At 46.7% G+C, this 21334-nt stretch overlaps 1 protein-coding gene across 6 annotated transcripts in view; it reads right to left on the reverse strand.

The window, feature by feature from the left end:
• The window catches only part of Usp49 (ubiquitin specific peptidase 49), a 66658-nt gene that overhangs the window by 12872 nt on the left and 32452 nt on the right, over positions 1-21334 (reverse strand). For all 6 annotated transcript variants that reach the window (XM_045156074.1, XM_045156075.1, XM_045156076.1 and 3 more), the window contains 2 exons: positions 3576-4926; positions 1469-1673 (listed from right to left, as the gene is read on the reverse strand). In XM_045156074.1, the coding sequence (XP_045012009.1) occupies positions 1469-1673; positions 3576-4898 (1528 nt within the window). In that variant the 5' untranslated portion in view covers positions 4899-4926. The remainder of the gene's footprint in view (positions 1-1468; positions 1674-3575; positions 4927-21334) is intronic.

The following is a 21334-nucleotide window of genomic DNA, read 5'->3' on the forward strand; positions in this document are numbered from 1 at the left end:
TTAAAGGTGCTTGCTTGCAAAGCCTGCTGGCTTAGGTTCAATTCCCTAGCACCTACATGAAGCTGGATCGGCATTTGTTATCAGAAGCAAGACAAACTGGGTGCTCCCCCCCCCCCCATGCACACAGATAAATAAATAAGTGGCTACCATGAGATTTTTTTCAGGATCAGAGTATGCAGCTCAGTAGTAGAGCACTTGCTTGGCCTGTGTGAAGCCCAGGGTCTGATCTCCAGCACTATGTTAATAGAACCTCAGAATTTACAGTCCAAACTATCGTATATGATTGCAAATTGATTTCATTGCACAATCTGTCAATTTTAGAGAGAGAGAGAGAGAGAGAGAGAGAGAGAGACAGACAGAGGGAGGGAGAATGGGCACACCAGGGCCTCCAGCCACTGTAAACGAACTTCAGATGCAAGCAACACCTTGTGCATCTGGCTTATGTGGATCCTGGGGAATCAAACCTGGGTCCTTTGGCTTTGAAGGCAAGCAAGCCATCCCTCCAGCCTTACTTTTTTTTAAAAAATTATTAATTTGAAAGAGGAAGAGGCAGAGAGAGGAGGAGGGGGGAAAGAGAAATGGGGTGTGCCAGAGCATACAGCCACTGTAAACAGACAAAAAGACACATGTGCACCTTGTACATCTGGCTTAAGTGGGTTCTGGGGAATCGAACCTGGGTCCTTTGGCTTTGCAGGTAGGCACCCGAACTGCTAAGCCATCTCTCTAGCCCCCACCCCCAATTTTGGTTGTTTTTCTTTAATTCTATTTATTTGCAAGCAGAGATTGTTAGAAAGGAGAGAGACAGACAGAGAACGGGTGTGCCAGGGTCTTCAGCCACTGTAAATGAACTCCCGATTCATGGCCGCTTTGTGCATCTAGCTTTATGTGGGTCCTGGAAAATCAAGCATCATTAGCTTTGCAAGCAAGTGCCTTAACTGCTGAATCATCTCTCCAACTCCATTTTTTTGAGGGGTGGGTGTTAAGGTAAGGTCTCACCCTAGTCCAGGCTGATCTAGAATTCACTATGTAGTCCCAGGCTGGCCTCAAACTCACAGCAATTCTCCTACCTCAGCCACCCGAGTGGTGGGATGAAAGGCGTGTACCACTATATCTGGCTTATTTTTTTAATGTTTTTTGTTTACTTGAGAGAGAAGCAGAGAGCAAAAGGGGACTCTACGGCCTTCCAACACTGTAAAGGAACTCCAGATGCATGCACCACTTTGTGCATCTGGCTTGACATGGTAGTGGGGAGTAGAACACAGGCCGTCAGGCTTTGCAAGCAAGAGCCTTTAACCACTGGGCCATCTCTGCAGCCCTTCAGTGTCACTTCTGACTAAAGGAGTGAAAGAAGCGCCTGAAGTTGGCCTTGTAGTCACAGCCTGCCCCCCACCCCCAGCTCTCCATCTAAGTTGGCACTGCAGTCACAACTTAGGCCCCACCACCCCGCAGGCCTCCGCGTGGCACTCACTGTTACACTGGTCACAAGCGTAGATTCGCCCTTCCAGGGCTTCTGTCTCGGTGAACTTGGCCAGCATCTCCGTGAGCAGGCACTCAGTCTGGTTCAAGGGGACAAACCCCTTTTCTATGCAGTGGTAGCGTTCAGGGAATTCCAGGGACAGATCCCAAAAGGGCTCAATGGTATTGGATTTATAATTGCATGATATACATGTGACCTAGAAGGAAAGACTGGTTTGCAGATTATGTATTTCCCATGCTTGCCCCACATAATTTCACTGGCTTCATACAAAACACGCAAGTTTACCAACTACTTCTCCCCCCAAAAAGTTAATAGGAAGCTTTAATTGAAAGAATTGGAGCATATTACATCTGGTATGCATGTCTAACTATGTGATGCTTGCTAGTTATGTAACTGGAAAACCTCAGAGCCGTTTTCTTCCCCCCCCACTGAATGCTGCCTTAGTACCAACTGCATGTTACCCTGGAAGCATCCCAGTCTAAACGAAAATTGGCAGGGAGGTCACTGTCTGCTTCTCTCACTCTCAAATTCCTCCTTCCTATGCAGCCAACTTGCCCTGCCCTCCCTTCTTTCACTTTATTTTATTTATTTACTTTGGTTTTTCAAGGTAGGGTCTCACTGTAGTTCAGGCTGACCTGGAATTCACTTTGTAGTTTCAGGGTGGCCTCGAACTCAGCAATCCTCCTACCTCTGCCTTCCCGATTAACAGCGTGCGCCACCACACTTGGCTCCCTCTTTCACTTAAAAAGAAAGTTATTTGTTGAGATGCAAGTAGAGAAACAGAGAATGAGAGAAAGAAGGAATGGACTCATCAGGGCCTCTTGCCACTGCAAACGAACTCCACATGCGTCCACACTGTGTGCGTTTAACTTCAGTGGAGCCATCAGGCTTTGCAAGCACCTTTTAACAGCTGAGCCCTTTCTTTAGCACTTTTTTTTTTTTTTTTTTTAAAGACAGGGTCTCTTTATACATTCTCAGCTGGCCTGGCGCTAAGGAGCCTAAGCTGGCCTTGAGCTCCGGAGCCTCCTGCCTTAGCCTTGAACACTGGCACCACGACAGGTGTGTGCAGCCCTGCCTTGCCTGTCCTCCTTTCTTGCAGTCCCTTTACCCTGCTCTGTTGTCTGCAAGCTCAACGCGCTGTGAGTGGACTTCCTCTCTCACCATCACCTTCCAGATGCACTCCCGCAGCCCTCCACAAGCAGCCTCTATAAACTGCCTCCTCACAGTACTCGGTCTTTCACAACCGAACGCCTGTGGTGAGGTGCTGTTTTTACTCTAGTCTCTTCATGTTGTCTACCCTTTTAAAGAAAATCTGGCTGGGCGTGGTGGCTCACAACTTTAATCCCATCGCTTAAGAGGCAGAGGGAGGAGGATTACTGTGAGTTCGAGACCAGGTTAGCCTGGGCTAGAGCGAGACCCTACCTTGAAAAAGCAAAGCAAATAAATAAAATAAAGTGAAAGAGAGGAGGGCAGGGCAAGTCGGCTGCATGGAGAGACCCTACCTCGAAAAAAAAAATCTATAAAAATTCTCTTTCTGCATATTCTCAAAAGGCCCTGCCTAGGAATCTTTGCTTAGGTCTCTTCTGGCTAAAGATGCAGGAAGCCACAGGCAATTCGAGGTGGAGGCAGGAGGATGGGAAGCTCAGCTATATAATGAATCTGAGGCCAGCTTGGCTACACTAGACCAAGCCTCAAAAAAAAAAAAAAAAAAAAAAGTGGGACACAGGAAGGAGACTTGCTTGAACCGCTGGCATATTCCCAACCACCTCCCTTCCTTATAAGCTGAAAAACAAGGCTCTTTCAAAGTACTATGAAATGAGGATTCTAGGCAAACTGTCCAGTTTCGTAAAAGTAATTAAAGGATGGGCTGCCAGCAATGGGTAAGCCAATATTGTATTGTCCGTATCATTATTAAGTGTGCTCACTGAAAGTGCAGTGAACGTGAAATCTGGGCAGATAGAGCAGACAAGTTCACAGCGGCCACCCGAATGCGCGCAGGCACAGCAGATGTCGTCTATCCTAATTAGCCCAGGCTGGGATCCAGCCCAAACCTCCCTCCTCACGTCGGGCAGTCAGGGTACGGGGGATGCACACCCACCTGACTGAGCAGCTGCCCGTGAAATATGGTGTTCACCACCTTCAAGACCTGCTTGGTGAGCCTCCTCTGGGAGAACGGGATGAGGATCCGGCGCGTGGAGCCCTCGGACTCGAGTTCCTGCTGCACTTTGTGCAGAAGCTCGCAGAGAAACTCCTGCGCGTCCTGCTGGTCGTAGCCGCGGAAGGCGGGGATCAGGCTCCACACCGAGTGAAGCATGGCGAAGGGCGACACCAGCGCCCACTTCCCGGACCACATGACTCGGAAGAGGGTGTGCAGCTCGTGGCAGAGGGAAATGTGCTTTGAGCCGGGCTCCTTGTTCTGGATGAGCTCCAGGCTCCGGCTGATGGGCGTGCCGCTGTTCCAGCAGAGGCCCCGGGGCTCGCACGCCGCGGCCGGCCGGCCCGACAGCGGAGCCTTGCCGTTGGTGGCCTGCGGGAACAGGTGCTCGGAGGCCGACGGGTCCAGGTTCAGGAAGCATTCCCGGAACTTCTGCAGGTGGCTGAGCACCTGGAGGATGGAGTTCATGTAGCAGGTGTTGCCCAGGTTGCGCAGGCCCGTGACGCCCGGGGCCACGGCCGGCAGGCGGCGCGCCTTGAGCGGGGCGGCGGGCGCGCGGCGGGAGGTAGCGAGCGCGGGGCGCGCGGCCGAGGCGGGGCCGGGCGCGTGCGCGGGCGCGTGCAGCAGCAGGCGCGCGCTCTTGCGCGGGGGCGCGCTGGCCAGCTCCTGCAGCAGCCGCCGCTTCACCTCGCGCCGCCGCAGCCGCGCCGCCTCCTTCTTGCGCTCGAGCGCCTCCTCGCGGCGCTGCTGCTCCAGCCTCGCCCGGCCCCGCGAGCTCCGGGCGAACCACAGGCGCAGCGCCTTGGCCAGCAGGCGCTGGCGGCGGTAGCGCAGCGCGGCGAGCATCTGCGGCGCCGCCTGGGGTGTGCGGGCGCGCTGCGGCGGCGCCACGTCCTCCCCGGACGCCGAGGACCGCAACGTCCGCCCGCGCCGCACGGGCGGGTCCTGCTTCTGGCCCCGGACCGCCAGGAGCGAGCTTCTCAGCAGCTTCAGGTCCCCCTCCGGGTTGTCGTTGAGCACGTAGTCCTGGCACAGGTAGCAGAACACGTAGAGCTCGCGCACCTCCATGGCCAGCGGGTGTCCGGTGTCTTGGAAGTGTTTCAGGGCGTGGTCGTCCATGTAGCGGCCGCAGGCCACGTGTGAGCACTTGAGGCAGGCCCACACCGACTCGGTGGTGGCGCACTCGCGACAGCACCACTTCTGCGGGTTCAGGATGGAGTGGTCCTGGGCGAGCCGTAAGCGCCCCGCATGTTTGCATCTCTCCATGTCTCAGCGCAGTCGCCCCGCTCCTAACCTGGCACGCCGAAGCCCCCGAGAGAGGAAACACAAACACAAGACAATTTCAACAAAATGTTCCCTAGGAAAAGGGGATGTCATTGGCATTTCGGCTCAAGATTCATTAGTTTTTAGTTCAAAATTGGTTCCTTTCCAAGTCCCTTTGGGGGGCTGGAGAGATGGCGAAGCCGTTAAAGACCTAGCCTGCAAAGCCTAAATACCCAAGTTCGATTCCCCAGTACCGACATAAAGCCAGACCACTAGGTGGTGCATGCGTCTGCAGTTTGTTTACAACAGCTAGAGGCCCTGATGCGCCCATTCTATCTTTCCCCCTTTCATAAATAAAAATAAAATATAAAAAAATCAAATTCCTTTAGAAATTGAAACTTTATGGTGTTTCACACACCAGCAGGGGAGACTCTTACTTCAAAAAACAAAATAAAACAATCTCAAGTCGATTACAGCAGGCGTAGAGATAAGATAAAGATAGGACAGTCCACTACAAAGTAACGATTTGAAGATACCCAGGGACGTAGATCTTGAAATGCAATTAAAGTAACACTTTATTTGTGTCTTTTTGAAGGAGACATTTAGATCTTGTGAAAAAGAGTGGGAAATCTTTCACCTTTATCGGAAGGATAAAGAATTAGATAACTCAGCGGGGGGCGTGGTGCACGCCTTTAATCCCAGCACTGGGGTAGAGGTAGGAGGATCTCCCTGAGTCCGAAGTCAACCTGAGGCTACACAGTGAATTCCAAGTCAGCCTGGGCTAGAGTGCGGCCCTACCTTGAACACCCCCCAAAAAAGAATTAGATTAGATAAATCATATTTCTGACAAAAGACGGAGTGTCTTCCAGAATGACAATGTTTAACCCAATCACATGGAGACAGAAAAAAAGCAACACATTAGCTAGTTGATGTCATCAAAAGACTTTTTTCTCCCCAGGTGGGGTCTCCCTCTAGTCCAGGCTAACTGGGACTTCACTGTGTAATCTCAGGGTGGCCTCTTAACTCATGGTGATCATCCTACCTTTGCCTCCCAAATACTGGGATTTAAAGGCATGGGCCACCACACCTGGCCCCAAAGACTTTAAAGCAGTAGTAACACACAAAGCATTTTTGTTTCCTTTAAGAAAATATAAGACAGGCAAGGGGTCTGCCTGTTCTACCAGCAGCAGAGGTAGGAGGCTTGTGGTGAGTTCAATGCAAGCCTGAGACTACACAGTGAATTTCAGGTCACCGGAGGCTAGAGTAAGACCCTACCTCGAAAAAATATATATATATATTATCAGAGGTGGGTGAGATGGCTTAGCGGTTAAGGTGCTTGCCTGCAAAGTCAAAGGACCCAGGGCATTTCCCCAGTAACTACATAAAGCCAGATGCACAAGGTGGCACATGCATCTGGAGTTCGTTTGAAGTGGCTGGAAACCCTGGTACACTCATTCACTCTCTGCGTTTTTTCTGTCTCTCTCAAATAAATAAATAAAATGTTTTAAAAAGTCTGAAGCCGAGCATGGTTGCACACACCTTTAATTCAAGCACTCTGGAGGCAGAGATAGGGTCACACTAAGTTCCATGCCAGCCTGGGCAACAGTGACACCCTACATCGAAAAAATAAAAACAAAAATCAATCAACAAAAACCGGGCTTGCGGGCTGGAGAGATGGCTTAGCGGTTAAGCGCTTGCCTGTGAAGCCTAAGGACCCCGGTTCAAGGCTCGGTTCCCCAGGTCCCACGTTAGCCAGATGCACAAGGGGGCGCATGCGTCCGGAGTTCGTTTGCAGTGGCTGGAAGCCCTGGCTTGCCCATTCTCTCTCTCCCCCTCTATCTGTCTTTCTCTCTGTCTGTCACTCTCAAATAAATAAAAATTGAACAAAAAATATATTAAAAAAAAATCGGGCTTGCCGGGTGTGGTGGCACACACCTTTAATCCCAGCACTCAGGAGTCAGGAGACAGACTTCAAGGCCACCCTGAGATTACATAGTGAATTCCAGGTCAGCCTAGGATAGAGTTTGACTCTACCTTGAAAAAACAAAACAAAAAAAACTGAGGCTGGAGAGATGGCTCAGTGGTTAAGGCGCTTGCCTGCAAAGCCTAGGGATCTGGGTTCAACTCCCCAGTACCCACATAAAGTCAGATGCACAAGGTGACACATGCGTCTGGAGTTTGTTTACAGTAGCAAGAAGCCCTGTTACACCCATTCTCTCTCTCTCTATCTGCATCTTTCTAAATATATATATATATATATAAATAATTTTAAATTAGGGCTTCCTGGCACTGCGAAGGGTATCAGAACTTGAACGTGGGCTGCCTGACTTTACAAGCAAGTGCTTGCTTTTAGCTAGTGAACCATCTCTCCAACCCCTGAATCAGACTCTAAAGAGGACCCAAATCTCCATTTGAAATGGCACTGAGGATGAGTCCTCTGAATATTAAAACCTAGAACCATTTATCAAATCCAACAAAGTAGGATGAAGAACCCACAGAAATCAAAGAGAGAACATTATTTTTGAGCTAGGTGTGGTAGCACACACCTGTAATCCCAGCACTTGAGAGGCAGAGGCCAAAGAAACAACGCTGTGAGTTCAAGGCCACCCTGAGACTACATAGGTCAGCATTGGCTACAGTGAGACCCTACCTTGAAAAACCAAAAGGAAAAAAAAAAAAAAAATCCAGCCAGGCATGGTGGTGTACACCTTTAATCCCAGCACTCCAGAGACAGAGGGAGTTCACCATGAGTTTGAAGCCACCCTGAGACAACATAGTGAATTCCAGATCAGCCTGAACTAGAGGTGTCTAAACCTCAAGAAAGAAAAAAAAAAAAAGAGTCCTCCGTGTCCCCTCTGCGGAGACCTATCAAGTGGAAAGGGTGCTCTGGAGAGGTCACCCTAACTCCACTGATAAGCCGGCTGATCAGGCCAGCCCTCCTGTCCTGGTGACTCGCTACCCTGCCACGTGGCGGCACTGAGGAAAACAGGCCACACGTCACCAGTGACCTCAGCTAGGCAGAGAGCTTCTCAAGAGAAAAACCCATGTGACATGAAATGCAAATCTTCCAAAAGTGACCCAAAAGAAACAAGGTACCTTAACACATACGGCACAGGATAGAAGGAACACCTCAGCGTAGCTCCAGAAAGAATGTGTCCAACTTACCGCATACACACTGACTGCTCCACTGCAGAGCAGGCTGAATGTCTGCCAACAGAAAGATGGATTCCACCTCATGTGTTTCTGACATCGACACCTTCTCATCGTAGCCTCAAAGGTCACGAGAATTCTCATTCTCCACCGAATATGTACATTATCCAGTGTGACAGACACCCAATACCCAACACAGATAAACTGGGAGTGTGACTGGGAAACAACAGGATATGCCTGAATGGTTCTAGATTACTAAGTAGATCAACCATTAAATATAATGGATTAGGGCTAGAAAGATGGCTTAGTGGTTAAAGTACTTGCCTGTAAAGCCAAAGGACCCAGGTTCAATTCCCCAGGACCCATGTAAGCCAGGTGCACAAGGTGGTGCATGCATCCAGGGTTCGTTTGCAATGGCTGGAGGCCCTGGCACACCCATATTCTCTCTCTCTCGACCTGCCTATTTCTCTCTCTCTCTGTCATTCATAAATAATAAATAAATAGATTTGTTTAAAAATGCAATGGATTGATCTGCATGGGGGTGGGGAGACCTCAACAAAATGGTAGATTTTAGCCAGGTATGGAGGCTCATGCCTTTAATCCCAGCACTTGGGAGACAGAGGTAGGAGGATCACTGTGAATTTGAGGCCAGCCTGGGCCCACAGAGTGAGTTCCAGGTCAGCCTAAGATACAGTGAGACAGTACCTCAAAAAAAGGGGCGGGGGAGGAAGTGGCTGGAGGGATGGCTTAGTGGTTAAGGCATCTGCCTGCAAAGCCAAAAAACCCAGGTTCAATTCCTCAGGACCCACGTGGGCAAGATGCATAAGGTGGCACATGTGTCTGGAATTTGTTTGCAGCAGCTGAAGGCCCTGGCACACCCATTAAATAAGGGAAAAAAAACAAACAAACAAACAAAAAATAATTAGATTTTATTTTTTAACTACCACAATTTTAAAAAATTATTTATTTATTTGAGAGAGAGAGAAAGGCAGATAGAGAGAGAGAAAGGGTAGGTCAGGGCCTCTAACCACTACAAATGAACTCCAGATCATATGCCCCTTTGTGCATCTTTTCTTATCTCAGGCTGGTTTTGAACTCATGTTGATTCTCCTGCCTCGGCATTATAAATGCTAGGATTATGTAAGCCACCACTCCCAACCCTATACTTTTATTTTATTTTTTTAATTCAATCAAGGCCTGTTTGTATGGCTGAGCAGGACCCTGGTTTTAGTCCCCATCCACTATGGGATGGAAGGAGAGGAAAGGAAAAAGCCCCAAAGTTATCAATTAGACCTAATAATCAGATTCAGTATTCCACTATAGATGTCTCTAAGTAGCAAATGTAAAGATAATGAGATCTTTAGTTTTGCTCTCATAAGAAATTTCTAGATTTATCACATCATTTTTTTCTTTTTCTTTTTCTTTTTCTTTCTTTCTTTCTTTTTTTTTTTTTTTTTTTTGAGGTAGGGTCTCACTCTAGCCTAGACTGGCCTAGAATTCACTATGTAGTCTTAGGGTGGCCTTAAACTCATGGCCATCTTCCTGCCTCCTGAGTGCTGGGATCAAAGGTGTGCGCCACCATGCCCAGCTATCACATCATTTCTAAAAGCCTCCAAGAGACAAGGGCCATCATAATCTTTATCTTTATATCACTATAATCATTATCTTTTTTTTTTTTTGCAAGTCTTGATTTTAAAACATTTTATTTACTTATCTGCACAAAGAGAGAGGTGGAGGGGGAGCACCCCAGGGCCTCTAGCCACTGCAAGCCAACTCCAGATGCATGGGTCACTTTGTGCATGTGGCTTTATGTGGGTACTCAAAATCATTACCTTTCAAAAAACCTATAGCTTGAGGGCTGGAGCGGTGGCTTAGTGGTTAAGGCTCTTGCCTGCAAAGCCAAAGGACCCGAATTTGTTTACCCTGAACCCACATAAGCCAGAAGCATAAGGTGGCACAATTGTCTGTAGTTCCTTGGGAGGGGGTAGAGGCCCTGGCACACCCATTTATCTGCTTCTTTCTCCCTCTCAAATAAATTTTAAAAAGAAAAAAAAAACTATAGCTTGAACATGTCTTTCAATTGTATTCCTTTCATTTTCAAGCAACACTTTTCTGCAGCACCAGGAGTAAAATTTCAACAAAAAAAAGACAGGAAAAAAATATATGGACTCTACTATAAGGAGATCTCTATTTCCTCTCTATTGATTATTTCCCTCAGTTCTTAACTAAGGACCGTGGAATAATCCTGCTTGCTCTTGGTGAGACCAGTGGCACAAATTCCAGCTTCAGAGAGAGAAGACGCTATGGTAACACACTGGCAGCCTTCATTTACATAAAAGAATACTAATTACGGGTATCATCAACATCTGTGATTCCGCTCACTGCCATATGCGACGCGCTGGGCATTTTAACCCTTCCACTTGCTAAATGTACTCTGAGTTGCATGTGCACAAGACATGCAGACTCCTTGAAGAAACACAGTGAAGACAGCTTTTAGAAATAAGTGTTAAAATGAATTTAACTTTTATTAACATTTTATTAATTTATTTGAGAGAACAAGGCAGAGAGAGAGAGAGAATGAGAAAGCACACCAGGACCTCCAGCCACTGCAAACCAACTCCAGATGCATGCACCACCTTGTGCATCTGGATTTAAGTGCGTTCTGGGGAAGTGAGCCTGGGTCCTTGGGCTTTGCAGGCATGCACCTTAACTGCTAAGGCATCTCTATAGCCTGTATTTAGAGAGAGAAAGAGGCAGAGAGAGAGAGAATGGGCACACCAGGGCCTCCAGCCATTGCAAACGAACTCCCCTTGTGCATCTGGCTAACGTGGGTCCTGGAGAATCAAGCCTCAAACCCAGGTTCTTAGGCTTCACAGCCAAGCGCTTAACCGCTAAGCCATCTCTCCAGGCCAATTTAGTTCAATTCCCCAGTACCCATGTGTTGCAGTCCGGTTCGCATTGCTGGTAGAAATCACCCAACCAAGAGTAGCTTCTGGGAAAAAAGAGATTTATTTTGGCTTACAGGCTCGAGGGGAAGCTCCACAATGGCAGGGGAAAATGCTGGCATGAGCAGAGGGTGGACATCACCCCCTGGCCAACATAAGATGGACCACAGCAACAGGAGGGTGTGCCAAACACTGGCAAGGGGAAACTGGCTTTAAAGCCCATAAGCCGACCCCCAACAATACACTCCCTCCAGGAGGCATTAATTCCCAAATATCCATCAACTGGGAACCTAGCATTTAGAACACCTAAGTTTATGGGGGACACCTGAATCAAACCACCACACCATGTAATCCCAGCACTCTGGAGGCAGAGGTAGGAGGATCACTGTGAGACTATACAGTAAACTCCAGGTGAGCCTGGGTTACAGTGATACTACATTGAAAAACCAAAAATAAACAAATAAATAAAGATTAAAAGAAAAAAAACCAAACATACCTAAAACTAAAAGTCAAGAGGCTCACTGAGAAGGGGAAGGTGTAGTGAAGGTCAGAAGCCATGGGCTAAGTGGGGAGGGGGTGAGTTTGCAGGCGTTTTCTTTGCCTCTCCTTCCCGTTTCCCCGGAGTGAGGACTGGTCAGGTAGCAGACCAGCTTACAGCACTAGCTCCCCATGGAAGAGTCCATTTCTGCCAGCATGCAGGAAAATGACAGCTGTTTTGACACTTGTCATCTGACAGAAAGTGAATACAATGCTTTGCTCTACACCAAATACCAACTTCCCTTATCACAGGCAGACCAAGAACAGGGTCTGTGTCCCCCCCCCCCCCGTCCCCCTGCCCCCTGCCCCCTGCCACTGCGCTGCCTGCCTCTCACTCCAGTATCTCAAGTGTCTTCTACCTAGAGACACAGAGAGCGACGGAGACAAGCTTGCTCTGCCTGTAGACTACCCGAGGCACTTGATGCTCGCTCTGCAACCAACTTCATCTCTGCCATGGTGATATACATAGGCAGGTGTGGTGGTGGCTGCCGGAAGCCCAACACTTGGAGGGTAGAGGCAGGAGGCTCACAGGTTCAAGGCCAGCCTAGGCTGTATGAGATGTTGCCCAAAAAAAACAAATAAACCAGAGAATGGGGAAATGGTTCATGGGTGAGACTGCTTGACATGCAAGCATGACAGCCTGAGGTGGTCTGAGTTTGATCCCCAAACCCATGTAATGATCTGGGCATGCTCCTGGGGAATTGAACCTGGGTCCTTTGGCTTTGCAGGCAAATGCCTTAATTGCTAAGCCATCTCTCTAGCACCGCCCCCTTAAAAAATAACTTTAGACTTTCGGTTAAAATGGTGACGTAGGAACCAAGCCAAAGCAGCCTAGGGGAGAAAAAGCCAAAAAAAAAAAAAAAAAACCCAGCAAAATATACACCTTTACTAAAAAGTGAGGTGTATTAAGAAATTAAAACGGCAGAAGAGAAGTAGGAGAGATCCGGAGCAGCCAGAACCCACACAGGCAGGCCTCCTGCCAGGTCTGCGGGGCCACAGCTGCCAGGCTGGGCTTGAGCTGCAGGAAAAGCCAGGTGAGGGGATTTTCCACTCACACTGGAGCTCTTCGCAAACTCAAGAAACGTGAAGGGAGAACCGTAGTGAACAACGAGGAGCGGATCACGTGGACCAGCGAGAGAACCAGAGCCACCATCAACAGCCTCCCCTCCCCCACCGCCAGTGCAAGCACCAGCAAGCACCAGAGACCAGCGGAAGGGAGCTCACAGCATCCAGCACCAGCAAACACAGCAGCGATCCAGCAACCCAGCCAGCCTACTTGAACTCACAGTGCACCAAAGAGGGACCCAAACAGGAGCTCAGCATAACCTGAGACCAAAACCATCCCAAAAGGTAACTGGGATTATTACATCAGGTTAGTACCCGCCTAATAAACCTGGTATATACCCCTGAACCGGAAGTGCTAATTGCACCTTCCATATCAGGATAAATTATAGGTTAAATCTGATGGATGGTCAGATTTGCCATTCTTTTTTATTTAACACCACAACCAGGTTGGCTTTATTCCAGGGATGCAAGGATGGCTCAACATACACAGATTTGCCATTCTTTTTTTTTTTTTCTCACAGCCGATTTTATTTTATATTTAAAAAATCAGTATTACTTTGCAGCTTTTAGAAAACAATTCAGCCACTGACTTATACAAGAATCTACAAATTTCAAGTGTTCCCTGAATTTCTAAAGAGAATCATGAGGACTGTTAATTTTGTTAAAAAAAAAAGATACTGAACTGTTGTAAACAATAATGTAATTTCAACTTGACTAAGGTGATAATGTTCTCATTTTTGGATTCTCAGTGCTATCTATAAACTGGTACTTTATGGTACAGATAACATTTCTTATTAACAAAGGCACTTTCATGTTAGTTGATCTCGAAGTTTTACCTCATATCTTTTCCTACTCTTAATCCTTTATGAAATCTAGGGATTTCCTTTGTCTGTTACTCAAAAATTCACTCTTAGTACCTCACAAGTCACAGCCTGCCTTTTAAATAGTCTTTTGTTATACTGAAGTTTTATTCAGCTACGTCAACTTTTTAATGGTTTTTGCACTGCTAGTCAACTCCTTGCTGGATAAAAATTTCCCATGTTCTTACAAAATACTTAAGGTGGGGTTTTCCTCATGTCTTTAACCCATCAAATTTTTATACATGTAACTTTTCCCATATGAACTGTCCCAGTGCATTATTGAAGTCATCCATTTACCTAATGTCATACATGAAGCACTTATCAGTTTTTAAAAAAATACATTTGATGATAGGGAGGGACGGCATAATGTAGGTGTGCCAGGGCCTTTTGCTGTTGCAAAGGAACTCTAGATGCATGTATCATTTGCATGTGGCTTTATGTGGGTACTGAGAAACTGAACTTAGGCTGTCAGGCTTTGCAAGCAAGCAGGTACCTTTAACCACTGAGCACAGATTTGCCATTCCTAAATAAGCTATATTTTGGGCTTATTATTTGTTGCTTCTTGACTTATAGTGATTTTATTTCCTCTTCTGTTATACATTAGGGAAGGGTCTCACTTGGTCACAAGCTGACTTGGAACCCTCAACAGACCAGAAATCTTAATCTCCCAGTTGTCAGGATTAAGAGTATGGGTGGGCACCACACACCCTAAGAGGCAGTTAGAGGATCTGGTTGTCAGAATACCTACTCTTGCATAAATACTCTGTGCTGTTTTTCATTGAATGTGTACATTGTTTAGATAAATTTTAGACTCTATCTGTATTTTGTTCCACTCAGCCTACTTGAATACTCTCATAGCAGGTAAACCCATTACCTAGGGTCACTTTTGTAGATACTCTGAGAGTCTTGAAAGCCACACCTAGCACCTTAAGCTCCTACCCTGAAGATATATAACATCAGATTGATTGATACATCTAATAATACTGCAGCTAAACTAGAAAATCCAAGCATTAAATTAATCCAAGGGCTGGAGAGATGGCTTAGCGGTTAAGCGCTTGCCTGTGAAGCCTAAGGACCCCGGTTCGAGGCTTGGTTCCCCAGGTCCCACGTTAGCCAGATGCATAAGGGGGTGCACGCGTCTGGAGTTCGTTTGCAGTGGCTGGAAGCCCTGGCGCGCCCATTCTCTCTCTCTCCCTCTATTTGTCTTTCTCTCTGTGTCTGTCGCTCTCAAATAAATAAATTTAAAAAAAAATTAATCCAAGATGTAAAAATATTTACATTATAACACAAGAAACACCAAAAATCAAGACAACATAAATCCACCAAAAAGTATTAATGCATCAGAACATCAGAAATGACCTCTAGTGAGAATGAGTTAGAGGAAATGCCTGAGAAAGATTTCAAAAGAATGATTATAAATATGCTCAAAGAAGTCAAAGAAGAAATCAAAGGAATGAAAGATGAAATCAAAGGAATCAAAGGAGATACAGGACAGGACACCAATTTAATGAAATACAGAGGTCAATACAAGGCATAAATAAGGAAATAGAACTAATAAAGAAAAACTAGTCAGAATTACTAGCAATGAAGAACACAGTTAATGAAATAAAAAACTCTGTAGAAAATTTCACCAGTAGAATGGATGAAGGAGAGGACAGAATATCTAAACTAGAAGACCAGGTGGCAGATCTAAGAAAGCCCAACAAAGAGACAAACTAACAGGAAAGTATGAATAGGAATTTCAAGATATTTGGGACACTATGAAAAGATCAAACATAAGAATTCAGGGTATAGTAAAAAGAGAAGAATTTTACTCCAAAGGCATAGAAGGCGTCTTCAACAAAATCATAGAAGAATACTTCCCCCAAATTGGGAAAGAGGTGCCAATGCATATACAGGAATCCTTTAGAACACCAGGCAGACAAAACCTGGAAAGAACCTCTCTCGCCATATTATAATCAATCTAGCAAACACACCAACCAAAGAAAAAACATTGAAAGCAGTTAGAAAAATCAAGTTACCTACAAAGGAAAGCCCATCAAGATCACAGGAGATTACTCAACACAAACTTAAAAAAAAATAACTTTATTTTTTATTTATTTGCTAGCAGAGAGAAAGAGAGAGAGGACAGAGAATGGGTGCGCCAGGGCCTCCAGCCACTGCAGATGAACTTCAGACACATGCGCCCCCTTGTGCATCTGGCTTACATGGGTCCTGGGGAATCAAAGCAGGGTCCTTTGGCTTCCCAGGCAAGCGCCTTAACCGCTAAGCCATCTCTCCAAGCCCATCCTTTGTAAACTTTTGAGTGGCAAAGTGCAGACCTCTTCAACTCTTCAGCATATTACCAAATGGCAGTTCCACAGAGACTGTCAATCTACGTCAGCACGACATTTCACATCAGCCATGGCTTCAAGTCAATGTGTGTGCTGCTTCCCAGGGGCCACTCCCGAAGATTCTCCTTGGAAATGAATTCATGGACTAACTGCCCAGCTCTCGAGAAATCCTCCCTTCCCTCATGGTCAGCTCCTAACATTATTTCAGCTTAACGATCAGTAAAGTCATTCTCTCAACACCCAGCCAAGCTCCCTGAAGGAGGAGGGGACAGAGGGAAGGTCAGAGAAAAGAAAAGAGAGAAGAGAGAGCGGGTAAAAGCATAAGGCCCTGAGGGGACATGAGACTTCCCAAGTTCAAATCTCCAGAACCCACATGAACAGCTAGGAACGGCACACCCCTGTAAACCCAGTCCTGTGGGGAGCGGAGAACAGAGAATCGTGAAGGACAAGCTCTGGAATCAGGCAGAGACCCCATCTCCAGGAAGAACAGGAGGGCGAATGCCAGAAGGGGACATGGATGTTCTCCAGGGCACCACAGCAGCACCTACACACACATACACACACACACACACACAGGGTACTTTCAGACAATGAGAATACGTTAATATTAAAAACAACACAAGTAAGCCGGGCACGCCTTTAATCCCAGCACTTGGGAGGCAGAGGTAGAATGATTGCCATGAGTTCGAGGCCACCCTGAGACTACGTAGTTAATTCCAGGTCATCCTGGGCTACAGTGAGACCCTACCTCGGAAAACAAAGAACAAACAATCGGAAAAAAAAAAAAAAAAAGGCACTACCTTTTCAAAACAAATTAACAGGTTTTCCTCTAATATATTCTACTTTTGGGGGGACTTTAACATTATTTAATAGCAGCACAGGGCAAAGATAGTAAAAGTCCTCCTATTGATATGTTCAAAGTAAACCCATCATATCATAAAACGCGGTTGAATTAGAGGCAAAATTCGCCTCGGCTCAGTCCCCGTTGGGGGTATGCACGCTGAATACTTAACTACAGTCCAACAAAATCCGTCTCAGGCCAGTCTCCAGTGGGGAATGCGCACAAACACTTATGCTCTGAGAGAATGCGCTGTGTGGCAAAAATATAAAAGGGCCTTCTTTCACAGAAAGCATAGAAGGCGTTTCAAAGACTGACCTGGGCATGAACTCTCATCTCCTGCATAAGGGTAGCGCGGAAGTGCTACTTCTGGGAGCTCAGCGATGTGGAGCAGGCGCACGAGGGGCGAGGACGGGGCTCTGGCTTGGGCAACAATAAAGCAGGCTCACCACACAGAGCACCGGCGCACACCCGCGCAACGCTCTGCGCGTCCTTAAACCCTGCTAATCCCAGCACGCCGGCTCCTGCTTCAAAACGCCAGCCCCCTGGCCTGCTAGTCAGCCTCACTATTAAATTAAGACCTCAAAGCTTCCACGATGGCAGAAATATAATCACCTGTTCATACGTAAGTTCAAGCCCACTTATTTTTCCCTTTAAATTTTTTTTTTCTTATTATTTATTTATTTGAGGGAGGAAAGGAGAGAGGAGTTCCTTTGCAGTAGCAGTAGCTAGAGGACCCGGCATGCAATTCTCTCTATATATGTCTGCCTCTTACTCTATCTCAAATTAATTAAATATTTTTTTAAAAAAAAAGAAATAGGGGGCTGGAGAGATGGCTTAGCAGTTAAATTGCATGCCTGTGAAGTCTAAGGACCCAGGTTCGATTCTCCAGGTCCCACATAAGCCAGATGCACATGGTGGCACATGTATCCGCCCATACTCTCTCTCGCTCTCTGAGCCTCAAATAAATAAATCTGTGTCCTTCTCTCTACCTGCCCTGCCTCTTCTATGTTTCTTTAAAAAAAAAAAAAAAAGAAAGAAAGAAAGAAGAAGAATTAGAGCTGGGGAGATGGTTCAGTGGTTAAGGTGCTTGCCTGCAACGCCTAAAGACCTGGGTTCAATTCCCCAATACCCAAGTAAAACCAGATGCAGTTTGTGTACAGCAGCTAGAGATTCTGGCACATCCATTCTCTCTCTCCTTGCAAATAAAAAAGAAAGAAACGCAGCTGGGTGCAGCGCATGCCTTTAATCCCAGCACTCGGGAGGCAGAGATAGGAGGATCGCCATGAGTTCAAAGCCACCCGGAGACTACATGGCAAATTCCAGGTCAGCCTGGGCTTGAGTGAAGCCCTACCTCAAAAAACCAAAAAATTAAAAAGAAAGAGAGAAAGGAAGAAAGGAAGGAAGGAGGGGGGAAAAAACCTAACAGAAATGGGGAAATGGACCCAAAGGAACAAAAAAAGTGGTGGTGATTCCCGGGGAGACATCGTCTGAAGCCTGAATCACCAGTGCGCTCCCCAGTGCCATCTCTGCACACCGCCGGGAGACCCTTGGGGCGACTGTGTCTTACATTTACCTGGATTTTCTCAGAGAAGCAGAGATTTCATAAGGTCCAATGGATGGATGAACGGACGGACGGACGGACAGGTGGGTGGATGGAAGGATGGCAAATACACATTCAGAAGAGGCTTCAGCCAACTGAAAGGAACACTCATTCTACCAAAATCCCTGTTACAAGATTCTGAAACGCAGCTCTGAAAGACAACTTGACTGCAATTGAGTTTCTGAAGCTGAGCGTGGTGGCGCACGCCTTTAATCCCAGCACTCGGGAGGCAAAGGTAGGAGGATCGCCGTGAGTTCGAGGCCAGCCTGAGACTACATAATGACTTCCAGGTCAGCCTGGACTAGAGTGAAATACTACCTCGAAAAAACAAAACAAAACAAAAAACCAACAACAACAAAAAAGCAATTTAGTAGGTTCCTCAAGTAGGGAAAATGGAAGGCACTGAGATGTAAACACACTGTTGTTTTAAGAACCACAGGGCAAGCTAAGGGGAGAGGAGGGCTAGAAAAGCTTATGCAACAACACAATTAAGTAGGTAAGGTGGAAGTTAACAGGATAACAGGACTGAGGAGAGTAAGCCTGAAGCAAACAGAAGAAAACAAAAGAATTTCTTTTGGCTCATAAGGAACACTAAAACTTCACAAGACAGGATCCAAAGCCCTGAAATAACCAATAAATATGCATGGGGTCTTGTTTGAACTAACTGAAACATTCCCACTCCCTGGACTTCTCATTTCCACAACTCTCCCATCAGCCCAGGTTCAGAGTTCTGCATAATCCACTTTGAAGGGAAATACTTTGCCCCGAATCTCACCAAACAACCCCTTCCAATTAATTACAAGGACAGCACTCAGGCCATCTTAAAACCAAAAAGAGGGGCCCGGATCAATTAGATTGCTCGGTGGATAAAGGGCTTGCTGCACAGCCCAGAGTGCGGATCCCCAGACCACACACACACACGCTGCGAGCTGTGGCAGGCTTCCATAACCCTAGTGGCCCGGGGTGAGAAGGAGAGAGGCAGGAGAACAGGGGAGCCCAGAGGCCAGAGTAGTGAGAACAAGACTGTCTCAGGATGAGGAGGAAGGTGAGGACCTAGCCCTAACTTGTCCTCTGATCTCCACAGGCACACTGTGACACACACACACAAAATTGTTAAAAATTAAGTCCAGAGAGAATGGAACAAAAGTGGTAGAAAACTCACAGCAGTTGGCATGCCCGCTCATGTCCCTCACCCTACACGACACAGCATAGAGCAACTGGGAAGAAGTGCTCGCCCTATCCTGGGTTTTCTCCTTCTGGGCAGAAACACAAGTGGAGTTAGTGGATTAGCAAAACTGATCCATCCAGGGGCAGTCAGCTGAAGAGACTTGCCTCCGTCTCTCCCAACAGAGCAGAGTTAGAGGCACCGCTGAAAACAGGAGAGGGGGCTGGAGGGATGGCTTAGCGGTTAAGGCGTTTGCCTGCAAAGCCAAAGGACCCAGGTTCAGTTCCCCAGGACCCACATTAGCCAGGTGCACAAGGTGGGGCATATGTCCAAGTGTATGTGCTACTTTGTGCATCTGGCTTTAGAGGGGTACTAGGGAATCAAACTTGGGTTGTTAGCCTTTGCAGGCAAGCACCTTAATCACTAGGCCATCTCTCCAACCCCCTTATATAGAGATTTTTAATCTGTCACTTACAAATAAACTGGAAGGCAGTTCAGCATAGTGGAAAAAGGCAACCCAAGCTGCCTGGAGTAGGATTCTAGCTTCTCCTTATTAGATCTCTCTGGACTTTCATTATTCATAAAGTTGAAATAATATTTCTACTACATCAGATTGCTGTATGTATTAAATTAGCTACTAGATAGGTAATGTACAGGGTATTTATGAGCAAATTCTCTGGGCTCCTACGAGTTTTATTCAAATAAAATGCACTATCTTGGCATGGTGGCACACGCCTTTAATCCCAGCACTCGAGAGGAAGAGGTAGGAGGATTGCCATGAGTTTCAGGCCACTCTGAGACTACATAGTTCCAGGTCAGCCTGAGCTAGAATGAGACCCTGCCTTAGGAAAAAAAAAAAAAAGAAAGAAAGAAAAGAAAACAAGAAACCCAATCACTGAGTTCTACATAACCTGATTATGCCATTTTAGTGTTCCAGGTTTGTGATTTTAAACTGTCTTCTTTCAGAACCCCTTTCTTTGTGCACAACTGGAAACTTGGAAAAGCCCGTAATATTGGTTAAGTTCCGATACCTCAGCAGCCTCTCTCAAGCATGCTTTCTGAAATTCTCTGCCTTGCGTTCCTTTAGAGCGGCTGGGCAGGAAGCTGGGCAGGGATAAATCAAGCGAAATGTACAAAAGAAAACCTTTGAAGACACACTACAGTGCCGCTCCAGGGGGCACCGAGGGGCCCGTGGTGAGCACCCAGTGCTTCCTTCTGAAGAGGACGGCGCGTGCACACTCTGCTGAGTTTGGAACGCAGGCGCGGGCTGCTGCAAGCCGCCGGCTGGGCGGTACAGATGGCGGGGATGTGCCGGCTCGACAGCCGCTGCTGGTCAGTGACTGTCACGTGAACCACAAGGGATCGGGTGTGGCTTTCGACATCACATCTTCAACTGGTTATTTTATTTATCTCAGTGCTAGAGTGACAGGTGGCCTGAAGGCATAGTTACCCATCTGCCTAAAAGCTAAAAATGGAGAGAATCACACACAAAGGGAAAAATACACAAAGGACCTAATGAAATTTGTATTGAGCAGATCATCTGACAGTCATCGCCTTTCAACCCTCTTTGTACCCCACTATAAAAAGACTTGAAACCTAACAGTCCCAGTTGGAAGAGAAAGTTTTATAAAGTCTGAAAGCAACAGTTTTGCTTTCTATGGTTTTATTTATTTATTAAAAAAATTTATTTTTGTTTATTTTTATTTATTTGAGGGTGATGGACAGAGATAGAAAGAGAATGGGCACGCCAGGGCCTCCAGCCATTGCAAACGAACTCCAGACGCGTGCGCCCCCTTGAACATCTGGCTAATGTGGGTCCTGGTGAATCCAGCCTCGAACCAATGTCCTTAGGCTTCACAGGCAAGCGCTTAACCACTAAGCCATCTCTCCAGCCCATCTATGCTCTTATTTATTTATTTATTTAGAGATAGGGTCTCACTCTA

This window comes from Jaculus jaculus, chromosome 8 (assembly GCF_020740685.1).
Source record: "Jaculus jaculus isolate mJacJac1 chromosome 8, mJacJac1.mat.Y.cur, whole genome shotgun sequence".
Taxonomy (NCBI): Eukaryota; Metazoa; Chordata; class Mammalia; order Rodentia; family Dipodidae; genus Jaculus; species Jaculus jaculus.